General features: G+C 39.4%; 1 protein-coding gene across 5 annotated transcripts in view; it reads right to left on the reverse strand.

Annotated features, from left to right (window-relative positions):
• The window catches only part of COL4A6 (collagen type IV alpha 6 chain), a 284095-nt gene extending 271047 nt beyond the window's left edge, over nucleotides 1–13048 (reverse strand). For 4 of the 5 annotated variants that reach the window (XM_079911244.1, XM_079911246.1, XM_079911245.1 and 1 more), the window contains exons 1-2: nucleotides 11806–12032; nucleotides 11560–11611 (exon numbers count right to left, since the gene is read on the reverse strand). In XM_079911244.1, coding sequence (XP_079767370.1) covers nucleotides 11560–11611; nucleotides 11806–11816 — 63 coding nt within the window. In that variant the 5' untranslated portion in view covers nucleotides 11817–12032. Of the gene's footprint in view, nucleotides 1–11559; nucleotides 11612–11805; nucleotides 12033–12110; nucleotides 12209–12959 lie in introns of those variants that run through there. The other variant, XM_079911243.1, reaches the window with a different exon arrangement.
• Between the last annotated feature and the right edge of the window lie 252 nt (nucleotides 13049–13300).

Below are 13300 nucleotides of genomic sequence, written 5' to 3' on the forward strand. Positions count from 1 at the left end.
ACACTCTTGGTATGTATATGTGTATTTACGTTGGATATATAGGATACAGGGAGTTATATGTACAGGCACTTGTCTGACATATGAAGAGCGGGCAAAAGACCCACTGATCATGTCAGTATTTCCCTCAAATAGCAATCAGCACAGCGCTTTGTAGCCAACTTTTTCTCTCTGCCTGGGTTTTAAGACCTCCATAACCTAACCCTGCCTCAGCTGTCCATAATCATTTCCTTCTACTCCGGTGCTTTACCCAGGTAGGTCTTCTCGCTGTCCTCCATTCAACCATATTCTTGCTAGGGCTGCAGTGTATGACTGCTCATGGGGTTCACTGCAAAAGGAACCTTGACTGAGGGGGCACATGGGGGCTGAAATCCACACTGCTTGCTGCTCAGCAAGGAGTGAGGCGTGGCAGGGAGCTCTGACTGCCTAGAGGAAAGTGTGCCTTTTTCTAATTTCCTCAAAGACACTGCACCCTCATACCTCCTCCATGTTTTTGCTCATGCTCTGATCAGCTTGTCTCTTTGATATTTAATAGGACTACATTTAACTATCAAAGATAAATCATCTGTCCTGACAAATACAAGTATATTTATAGAGACCTAGAGAAGAAAAACTTGAAATCGGGGATGTCCTGGAAAAATCTAGACTATCCCATCTCCACATTTATCATTTATTTTCTAGGAGTCCTTTAAGGCCCAGCACGCATTTTACTTCTGTGAAGGTTTCTCTAACTACAATCCATACTGACCTCTTCCTTCTTTCACTTTCTAGAACACTTCATTCTGATCTATGAAGTTTGATGCTGGCTTATCATATAATCCAGTGTTTTTAAAGGGTGGCGGTATTTCAACAGTTCCACAACATCTGATTTTAATTTCAGTTAAAAATTCCATTTTAAACTATTTTAAGACTGTAATAAAACACAGCATGTACCATTCAAATGGGTTCCACACCGAACATTCACACATCAGAAACCATCACCGATTGCACTAATGTGTGCTGTCAAGTTGGCAATGTGTGTGTATGTGTGTTTATGTGTGTGTATGTGAGAAAGAGAGAGAATGAAAGTGAGAGGACAGAGAGAGTAGTGTATGTATACCTGGAAATATAGATTTTCTTCCTATGTCTGTTTAACTGAAGAATATCCAGAGATGACAAGACAAACTATTAAGCAAAAAGCCACTACTTATTTGGGTACATCAGAATTTTCTCCACACAGGAATAAACTGGAGACTAAGACTGCCATAGTTCTCAATTTCAGATTTTATGTTTTTTCCATTCTCTTCCTTCTTACTGACTTTACAAATAAATATTAAAAACTTTGACTTATTAGCAAAACACTTCGGTTTTTATGTTGGGGGTCATATAAGATTTTGTTCCGGGGAACAGGGTCTACTGCTGTAAATTTTGAAAAGTGCTCTCATCATTCTTCTTCATCCTTATCAGCATCAACACCAACTTTATTATCTATGAGCATGTTCTGGGTATCTAGATGCTGGCGAGTATTTTTGCGACTTAATCTTATCGCAAAGGCAAGGTCACATAAATCTTATAAATCTCAAGTTGATCTTCATTCTCAAGGGATCTGCTACACTCACAAACAGAATTTAGAGATTCTAGGCATTTCAGATTTTCTCTGCCAACTCTCTTTGCTCTGGATAAGGAAAAATTGTCGCTCAAAGATTTACAGAGCAAAGGAGAAATACCACTTAACTTTCCTTCTCTCCCCCAGAGAAAATGTGTCTCCCAAAGGACTAATTCTCTTGGCCAGAAGTCCCAGACATTTCTGGGAAAGCCTGGTCTCTCTGAGGTAAATACTGTTAGAACTTTAGGGCCAGGGAAATTTCCACTGAAGAACACCAACTCCCCCTCAGTAAAAGCAACCAGATTGAGAGATAATGGCAAACTACCTCTATTGTTGTTGGACTAAAGGGAACTGGGACTTCAAAGATGCCTGAAGAGGTGTCTTCAGACATCATCTTCAGTTGGTACCCTGGTCTCTACAGGAAGTCACAAAGGTAGGGCAGCAGAGGTAGAAGTGGCTTTGGAGAAACTGGAACAAATATAACAATTCTAACTCTTCTTCTCCCTTTAGGAAGCTTGAAATACAAATTCAACACATAATTAAGCAATTTACTCTAAAAATGCCCCCAAAATGGGTTCACCACTCATTTTTAGTGCAAAGGCAGTCACAGTGAGTGATGGGAGCAGAATAACAACAATAGTAATAATTTTTCAGCCAATAATACATTTAGTGATTTCTCCTAAGGCCATAATTAATGCTGAAGTCTGTATCTGAACTGAGAAACATTTAGCTCCAAATATGGAGCTCTTTACTTTTTTAACCACACTATAATCCATAAAGGGAAAAAAATCAGGAAATAGACCTCCAGACTTAAAACATGGAACCCTCCCAAAAAGCTGAAGAAAAGACACATACCTCATGACTTACCTAAATTTTATAAATCTGGAAGGGGTAGATATGTGCCACAGGAGTGAGCCCTCCAGGCATAAGGGTTTGCCAGTGCTAGACACAGAGATGGTGGCCAGCAATAACTATAACACCTATTACACTCCACCAGAGAAATACACCTTAGTGCAGGCATTAGGTAAATGCTCTAAGGAATCAGGAGCCAATAAGAGTGCAGGGTAGGGACTTCCCTGGTAGCGCAGTAGTTAAGACTCTGTGCTCCCAATGCAGGGGGCCTGGGTTTGATCCCTGCTCAGGGAACTAGATCCCACATGCATGCCACAACTAAGGAGCCCACTGGCCGCAACTAAGGAGCACACGTGCCGCAACTAAGACCCAGTGCAACCAAATAAATAAAATAAGTATAACAAAACAAAACAAAAAGAGTGCAGGATATATCTGGTCCTTTCCTGTTCCTCCAGCCTCATCTCACACAATCTTCCACCTCCCTCCCTCTACTTCCCCCTCCCTGTGTTCCAGCCACACTGGCTTGGTACTTGCCATGGTCCTTCAAACAACAGGGATGGCCACAGTGTTTGACACATAGAAGGCACTAAATAAATCTTTGTTGAAGGAAGCAAGGCAGGAAAAACAGAGGGGGAGACAGAAGGCTAGAAAGAAGGGGAGATTTCAGAAAAACATTCACTAAACTGGGCTTAAGGGAAAAATACTAAGTCCATCGGCAGAGACAGGAGGAAGAAAGAGGAGGAGAAAAGAAGGGTGTTTCAAGCAGAAGACAAAGCAGGAGGATGTTGGCATGCTGAGCCAACATCAAAAGCAAACTGTGGTCTAAACATCAGAATGAGAACAGTAACAGGAGATGGGGTTGGATGGGTGGGCAGGGCCAGATGATGATGGGTATGGGGAACTTGGAGTGGCATGATCATATTTGTATTTCAGAATAGGCCCCTTGCTCGCAGAGGATGGCTATCAGGAGAGGGGGTGGGGGGCAGGGGAAGACTGAAACCAGAGGAAGTCAGGTCTGTTTTGGAGTCCAGATAAGAGATGATAAGATGCCTGAATTAGAGAGACAGCAGAGTATAGTGGGTTTTAACCCAAATGCTGCCATTTGCTGGATTTGTGATCTTAGAGAAATCAGTTAATCTCTCTGGGCTGAGAATATTTGCCCTATATATTTCTCAGGGTAGTCTTGAGCTGCTAATAAGATATTGAGAAAGTGCTTTGTAAACTTAAAGCACTAGTAATTATATGTCATTATGAAAGTGGTAGAAGAGGGAAAAAGAGACAAGGGGGCAATTGAGAAACACGACCATTCTTCTAGACATACAATCTACAAAACGAGAGTCTTGTCCGGCATCTCTTCTTTTTTTTTTTTTTTTTTTTTTTTTTTCCGGTACGCGGGCCTCTCACAGTTGTGGCCTCTCCCATTGCAGAGCACAGGCTCCGGACGCGCAGGCTCAGCGGCCATGGCTCACGGGCCCAGCTGCTCTGTGGCATGTGGTATCTTCCCAGACCGGGGCACGAACCCGTGTCCCCTGCTTCGGCAGGCAGACTCTCAACCACTGCGCCACCAGGGAAGCCCCGGCATCTCTTTTTATCAGTTGTCAAAATTAGGAAATACTTTAAAAATTTCCCTCAGCATTAAAAGAAATAGAGAATACTTTTCCATAGGGGGATAGAGTGGGGATTTAGTAACTACCTTGTGAATGGTAACTACACATACGTTCTCCCTTCTAATCACCCGACACTCTCAGGAGGAAGGTGTTATTATCCCTTTTTTACTGATGAGAAAATTGAGTCTCAGAAAGGTAAAATGACTTGCCTTATGTCACACAGTGGGCAGAGGCAGCATTCAAACATAAGTCTGATTCCAGAGTCCTTTCTCTTAAACATTATACCATTGAACAAGGTGGTTATTTTTCCATCAAAGCAACTGTTATTAGAGTTAACATTTATAATTCTCAAGAGAGACAAGGAAAAGGCAGTTGTTACAGGCCATTAGGAGTAGATCTGTTTACTCACTTGAAAGTCATCTACTGATCACTTCCTATATGCTTGGCAGTATCCTGGACATCGTAAGTTTGAAGAGGGCAACGTTGCATACAAACATAGGAATTTCACAACTATGTGGTAGGTTCCACCAAAGGGGCCCAAAGAGTTTTGGAAGCACAGGGGAAGGAAGAATAAATTCTTTCTGAAGAGGACTGGGGCTGTTTCATAGAGGAAACAACATTTTATCTGGGTATTAAAGATTGAGGAGTTCACTAGGAAGAGAAGGTGTAAATGGTGGAGAAAGACATTCCAGATGGAGGGGATGGCATATAGAAGAGCAAAAAATGTGAAAGAACATAAAGTAGTTTGGGAATGGAGAGAAGTTCAGTCTGAATGAAGCGTAATGTACACTATGAGTTTGAGAAGGAGAGGTGGCAGGAAAAAACACTCAGACATGAGGCTGGAATGGTAGTTGGGGCCAGATAATGAAGGCCCTTAAATGTGTCAAGCCAAGGAGTATGTATTTTAATCTTGGAAGAAACAAGGAACCAACAAAACTTAAATCAGGAGATAACATAGCTGGATTTGTTGTTAATAAAATAACTCTGGTGGCAGTGTAGAGATTAGAATGGAGTCAGGGGGTAGAAAAACTAGTTAGGAGATTATTTATATATGATGATGAGACTTGGAACCATTAGAATATGAATAGAAAACTGGATTCTGCGGGGTTTTGGTAAAACTAACAGAACTTGGTGGAGATGGAGATAATGAGGTTTGGTGCCTGATTCTATAGTTTCTCGCTTGAAACTGGGTGGATGGTGATGACATTTAACAAAGATAAAAAAGATAGCAGGTTGGAGTATCATGGTAGAGTAGAAAATAATTTCATGTTCAGATACACTGTGTTTTGGGGCAATACAACATAAGACCTGGCATTGGTTGAGGGCTTATACTAAGCTCTAGGCGCCATTTTAAGTGCTTTGTATGTAACAACTAATTGAGATATAGGTACTTAGTAGGTAATTGGAAATAAAGATTTGGAGCTCAAAGGAGACATCTGGGCTGGAAATAAAAATCTGATAGTCATTAATGTATAGGAGGCATAGTTAAAACTGTTGAGGCAAGAAGAAGGCAAAGGATAAAAATGCTGAGCAAAACCACCATTTTATGACCAGGGAGTGATGAAGATTGTAACCTCCATGATGGCAAAGGTCATGCCTGACTTGTTCACCACTGTGTCACCAGAGCCTGGCATACTATTTAGAATACAGTGGCTGCTCAATAAATAAATGTTGAATGAATGAAATAAAAATATCAGAGGGAATTCCCTGGTGGTCTAGTGGTTAGGACTCTGCACTTTCACTGCCGAGGGCTTGGGTTCAATCCCTCGTTGGGGAACTAAGATCCTGCAAGCCATATGGTGCACAGCTCCCCAGAAAGAAAAATCAGAGAAGTGTAATGAGAAACAATGAGGCATCGTGACTTGGAAGACCAAGGGGGAAAGGCGGTTTGAGAATGACTAGAGAATGCCAAGCACTACAGTAAAGAAGTCAGATAAAATGGGGACTGCAATGAAACCATTGGGCTTGGCAGTCAGGTATCCATTAGTAACTTGAAAGAGGGCAATTTTGGTAGAATAGCCTCCTTCTAGACTGTAATAGGCTTAAGGGTAGATGGTTGTTGAAGAAGAGTAGAAAATGACCAGAAATTTGGTGGTAATGTGATTGAGGGGGTTAGAGTAACAGAGGAAAATGAAGCCATGGTTTGTTAAAATTTTATTTGTTTTTATAATGGAGGAGACTTCAATATTGTTTGTAGAAGAAAAAATATCCTAGGAGCGGGATAAATTACAGATGGTAAGAGTAGATAATTGTTCTTAGCTAATTTTCCTGTCAGTTTTCCCTTGGGCATGCTTATCAGGTGTTCTATTTATATTTAGACCTTAAAACAAGTTAGAGCTCTATGATCTGCCTCACTGGGACATTGGTCAGCTTAAAAGGACTTGGTAGTTTAATACAGCATGGTGCTTTCCTAATATCTTCTTTCTAGATGTATATGTCTTGTCATCTACGTAGGATAGGACAAGTCTATATACTCCAAGCATGGTGGTGAAATTATGGAATTAAGCACAAATTGAGGCAAGTGAACACCAATATGTATTGATAATTGAGGTCAATCTATTTGCTTCATTATTATATTAATGAAGTAATTAGGGGAATAGCCCACTTTGCTCCTGTGATTTGGCTTGACTATGATCTTATAGACTATAGAGGCATATTTACTGGAGGCGCCATAATATGCCTAGAATCTAAAAGGTTGTTGGCACTTGTCAATACAAATGCCCTCACACCTGAAGATGCCTTAGACACCAAATTGTAAAAACCAACTGCATAACTAGATGGGTTCTTTTTCAGTACCATGGATTACTCTGACAGTCTAGTGAAGCCTACAGGCTCCCTTTCAGAAAAGTATTTTTAAATGTAGTCAATAAAATACATGGGGTTACAACAGAAACCAATCATCAAAATGTATAATAAAACAAATTTGTGATATGGTAATATATCTATCTGATTCTTTAGTAACACATTAAATAATATCTATTTTCCCCTCCACTCCTATCTGAAAATGTTTCTTTTGACCTGTCAATAATATAACTACATTATCATCTATTGCTACCTATTTATGTAGTCATTTGATGGTTCACTTGATGATGCACTCATACATATGTATCAGCATTCCCAGTCACCCAAGATACATATTTGATGTCCGTGCAGACACACATATATATGTTATATATTCCAATCATTCATATCTAGCTGATATAGGATATTTGCTAGCAGGCAAAGCAGAAGACTACTTTAAGAATTCATATTAAGAAAATGAAAACATAAGCCACAGACCGGGAGAAAATATTTGCAAACTGTATACATGGTAAAAGACTCGTATCTAAAATATACAAAGAACTCTTACAACATAATAATAATAAGACAATCCAATTTTCAAATGGGCAAAATATTTGAATAAACATTTCTCCAAAGAAGATATCCAAATGGCTAATAAGTACTTGAAAAGATGCTTAATTGATTAGTCATTAGGGAAATGCAAATTAAAACCACAACGAGACACCACTTCACACCCACCAGGATGGCTATAATAAAAATGACAGACAATTACAAGTGTTGGCAAGGATGTAGCAAAACTGGAATTTTCATACAGTGCTGATGGAATGTGAGGTGGTACAGCCACTTTGGAAAACAGTTTTGCAGTTTCTTAAGAGGTTAAATATAAAGTTTTCACACAACCCAGCAATTCCATCTACTCAGGAGAAATAAAATATATGCCCACACAAAGATTTGTATGTTAATGTTCATAGCAGTATTGTTCATAAGAGCCAAAAGTGGAAAGAGCCCAAATGTCCATTCATTGGTGAATGCATAAAGAAAATGGGGTATATCCATAATGGAATACCAATACTAAATACCAATACCAATACTAAAAAAAAAAGGAGTAAAATACTGATATATGCTACAACATGAATGAATTTCAAAAATATTATGCTAAGTGAAAAATGCTAAACACAAAAGATTATATATTAATTGGTTCTATTTATATGAAATGTCCAGAAAAGACATATCTATAGAGGTAGAAAAGTAGATTCATGCTTGCCTAGGCTTGGGGAGTGGGAATAGGGATTAATTAAAGGGATATGAAGGATCTTACTGGGGTGATGAAAATGTTCTAGAACTGGATATAGTGATGGTTGTACAACTTAGTAAATTTACTAAAAACCATTGAATGATATACATAAATGTGTGAATTTATGGTATGTAAATTATATCTTAATAAACTTGTTTTAAAAGAGAAAAAAAGAAAAATCCTAGAGACAGCCCAAACAAGGCAAATATTCCTCTTGATCCTTATATTAGGAAGGGATTTTCTCCATCTCTGAAAAACCTTAACACTCCCTTCATACTTTGATGACTGTGATTATGACTGAAAATCACATTGGAAAGGACCAACCTGAGCAAGTTACAACTTTAAGAAGTTTGTATTTCAATCAGATCTTGATTTGAATGTGGCTAAAGGCACTTTACCTGTGCTCTAGGCAGAGTTGATAATAGACAGGTGTTTTCTCCCCTTTGCCTCTTCCCCACTCCATTAACTCTCCCACTGGGCTTTGACTTTTAAATATGTCTGGTTGTATTAGATCCTCTTGTGAAAGCAGATTTGGGGCAAAATGGGAAGAAAACATGAGGACCCTGACTAATTTGGGATATATTTTAACTTCTAAACATATTGGCCTTTGGTGAGATATAGGTCTTTCTAGTCTCTTCTCTAACATGATGCTGATGGTAATTTATCAATAAGTATCCTATATTTTAAAAAATATTTTTATTTATTTATTTGTCTGTGCCGGGTCTTAGTTGCGGCCTGTGGGATCTTCGTTGTGGCTACGCAGGATACTTTAGTTGTGGCATGAGGGATCTAGTTCCCTGACCAGGGATCAAACCCCGGCCCCCTGCATTGGGAGCTTGAAGTCTTAACCACTGGACCACCAGGGAAGTCCCAAGTATCCTATCCTTTAAGGAACAAAATGACAACCATTGTCTGAGAAAGTGAACTCCTACAGAGTTAGAGACTGTGTTTAAATAAATCTTTGTGTGTGGTGCCTTAGGCACTTAATAACCAAAAAACCAATATGGATGTTCTGAAATTCTAGGCTCTATCTCATTCAGATAAATTGTGAAAATATTTCAAATAAATGAAGATCAGCACTCTTTTAAAAGAAATTTAATGAAAATTCATTATTTAATCCTGGGTTTTAACATTTAGTTTTCCATCCCTTCAAAAGTACTGCTTTATAAACTCTGACAAAGAAAGAACTCAAAAGCACCTAAATGACCCTATCTTAAATGCTCACCAGTATTCCTTTATTGACAACGTTTAACTCTCACAGTGAAGAGACTTTGTCATAGTGAAGCACAACATAGTTCCTGCCAATCTATTTATAAGTTATTTTTCACTAATATAAGTCAAAAAGTTACAAAGAATTCAAATGTTTAAAATCATCTGAAAGGTGAAAAATATTACAAACCCAGATGATGAACTGGAATTGAGAGTAAAAGATGAGAACCAGCTAATATAAATGATAATACAGTACAAAGAATACAAAGGAAAAAACTTCCCCTCAGCAAAGTCACCTTCTGAGAACTTATCCAGTTACTCTTCTCTTTCTCTTTGCCATTTTTCCAAAAATTAAAAATTAGCTTTACAATGTCAAACATATAATGCAGAAGTAAATAATAGGTGAATGAAGTAGTTATGAACTGAAGGCAAAAAATAAAGTACCGTCGGTGTATCTCAAGGTTTATTTTAGTCTTACCAAGGTCAGTCACACTGACATAGCAGGTGACATGGTAAAACAATGGGACAGAGTCTAAAATCCACACACCAAAGTAGTGGATGATTTTGGAGACATGCTTCAACACTTCTCAGAAATGAAGGCAACATCCTCTAGTAACTTTTAAAGTTATCAAGTGATAGGATGCAGTGTTTGGGAAATCTCCTAGAATGATTTGTTAATGCTTTTCCCAAAAGTACACTGAATACGATCAGCCAGAGTCTGAAATAAAGGTTTTACTGGAGGGTATTCTGCCCAAGCATGACATTTTTATAAGTAGTAAGATTCCCAGACAAATTGTTAACTAATCAAAACCTGGCATTTTCAATAAATGTAGTATTGAGCCTCAAGGTAACATATAACTAAACTTGTATACTGCAGGAATCAGAAAGGGAAGTGTGCAGAAAACTAGATCAATACCTCTGCTTACAAAATCTAGAACTTACTTACATAAAAGCTGATGTTCTGAGTTAAGGGGTCACAAAACATTAAAAGTCAAGTTTTCTGGCATCATCCTCTTTTCATAAGAGAAGTCATTTCACTTTATTCTGATATTTTCTTAAAGACATATACCAGGACAAAGTAATCCATTTTTTTCCCATAAAAGTATTAGGTAATCTTATTGGGTTGAATTAAGTATGGCTCTATAAATAGTATTTTAAAATATCTGAAGTATTAAAAATAGAGCCAATCAGTGAAAATTGTCAAAACTCACAAAGCAAATATTTGGAATATATATTTAGCTGTCATATATATACATATATATATATACACACATATATAGAGTACATGCATGACTTTGGCAATTATTAAGAATTTTTAAAATAGAACAGTGAAACAGTACTCAATAGTTAACTTCATATTTGAACTCAATGATTAACTTTATTTCTGCAGGCGTAAGTTGCTAGTGAGTCTGGAAAACTGCAGCATCTCTGATTATTCAGGTCACGCCACTTTTGGTAGCTTATCCTAGTAATTCCATTGGAATTACTACTTTCTGGGATCTATTAAACTTTTCTTGACCAAACGTCTACAGAAAACCCTTTGCCTGCAGCCCCTAGCTGACTTGATGGATGATATCTAAACAGCCTATGAAATGTTAACTTTTAGAATTTTTTTTCCTATTCTAACCACTTTAACTTTCTGATGATAGAGAAAACCAGTAAAAGGAAACATCAGGCAGAAACTGAACATCATCTAGTAGTATCAGTGCAGTTCAGGCAGTTAAAGAATCCAGATGTTGTCACCTGGTACTGTCAGAGGACTCACAAGAAAATACTTAAGTTTAACTTCTAACAACATTCTCGGTACTTCCAAGTCCCACTTCTTGGATACTCCTCCCACTTTCAGACTTGTGTGCCAATTCATGTTCTTGTAAGCCAGGGAAAATTACATTTCTTCTGCCTTGGAGATCGATACAGAGAAAGGCATCAGATGTCAGTCATCTTTAAGTCGTCCGGGAAGACGCTCAGAAATGCGTGCCTCTTGTGTCTTCTACTTTTATTTTCCCAACCCCTTACGAAGTTTTGGAACAGAAAGATGCCTGAGTCCCAAAGGCATTAGCCTGACACTGTGCTATTCCTTTCTAAGAATCCCATTAACTCCCAGTAGAAATGAGAATGATGTGAACTCCGTTTCACGGCGCAACCCTCTGCAACCCCCTTACACAAACACAAGAGGTGGGATGGGGAGGAGGTCAAAGGAGGAGGAGGGAAAGGGGTCGGGAGATGAGACTCACCGCTCCTGCCAGTTCCTCGGTCAGGCACAACGTAACCAGGAGAAGCCACAACCTGAAACGGGAGGGAGGGTGAATAACATGGGTTCTCTAGGCTCCGGGGTCCTGCGTCTGCCCATAGACCCCCGACCCCTTTTTGCTGCCTGCCCCAACTTTCTCTGTAATGACAGAAGTACAAGTATAGTCCCGGTCCGGCAAAGTGGCCCAGAATAGGAAAGAGGAGAGGAGCTCGGGGCAGCAACAGCTCACCCAGGGTGCATGCTTGCGGCTCCTCCGGAGCTGGGTCCCGGGAGACTGCTAAGCGGCTCCGCGGCCGCGGCTCATCGGATGCTTGGCGGCTGTTTCCTTATTCAAGAGGATGGGGTAGGGGGGCGAAGCGGCTCACTCCTGAAGAAACTAAACTCAGCTTCTAGATAAAGAGGTTCCCCAAAGGGAAACACGGTCAGCGGTGCCCGCTACAACTTGCCGCACTCAAAAGATAGTTCCATGCACCAGGGGAGGAAGGAATGGAGGGGAAGGGGGCGGGGCTGTCTGCTGTCAATCATCCCCCCTACCTCGGGCAGCCGGTCGTCTTTCTCACTTTCAGGCACCTCTACACGTAACATTCCTACGCATCTCCACAGCTTCACGCACAGGCCCACAGACCTACACACTAAGATGTAAACAACTGTGCATCAAACACTTTCTTAAAGCACTGTTAATTGTTACACATATATAGATTAAGGCATACTCCTCCCACATAGACACATGGGCCTTTGCACACTTTCCCAAATGCATATCACTCATTCTAATTTATTGCACACTAACCTCTTGGGGTGGTGGTAGTTTCTGGGGTTGTAAAACTACCTTTAGCTGAGCTGAACCTAAGGATAAGTGGGCCCCCGTGATATAGGTCCAAAGCCCTGAAAGACGCTGAAGTGGTAAATTCTAGGGTGTGAGATAACAACTGTTCTGAAGAATTCGTCAAGAAATCCCTAAAAGATCCCCCAAGGAGTCCACATAAAATATTTTCTGGGCCTGATGGTGCTTTAAAAAATCTGTATGTCAGAATTACCAAAGTAACGTTCAAGTCTACTTTATTTGGGAGACATCAATTCAACTGCCATTAACTCCATACAAATATTTCCAACTAAGTGTCCGTGTTAGTATTAAGGAAAATTGCACTAAAGTTATTTAATCCCCTACCCTAAATCTCTCCGAGAAACATCTGCAATGAGAGTCAATGCCTTTTATGTTAGTCAGTATGAGGTAAATATTAATTATGGCATTCAATGTAGCTAAAGAAAAAGATATGACTGTATTACTATAACATCCAACCACATAATAATTACTCATATCTACTGAACGCTCCCAAATCTTATATGAATATAATATGCATAAAGTCTTCACACACGTGTACGTACGTTCATTTTCTTAATTCTTCAGCTGTAAGCATATATTTAATTATATAAATATATTTAGATGTTTCTAATATTTTCACATTTTCTGTTGTATGTAGAAACTCCCTCCTGTGAGCAGGTGGAAGGCAAACAACCCCAGCAGCCCTGGGAGCAGGCACCAAAATTTGTTTCTAATCATTAACAATAAAAGAAACCGTTCTCTTAGATCCCTCCGCTACAAAAAATAGTCCCAGCTCAGGTCTATTTGTAATTGGCTTTGGTGCTCACACCAATGAGAGAGGGACTGGGCAGGGAAAAGGAGTATCAACGGAAGGTGCAAGTGAACGAATAGAAAAGCTTCCCGG

The sequence above is a fragment of the Stenella coeruleoalba genome (assembly GCF_951394435.1).
Source record: "Stenella coeruleoalba genome assembly, chromosome: X".
NCBI classification, from domain to species: domain Eukaryota; kingdom Metazoa; phylum Chordata; class Mammalia; order Artiodactyla; family Delphinidae; genus Stenella; species Stenella coeruleoalba.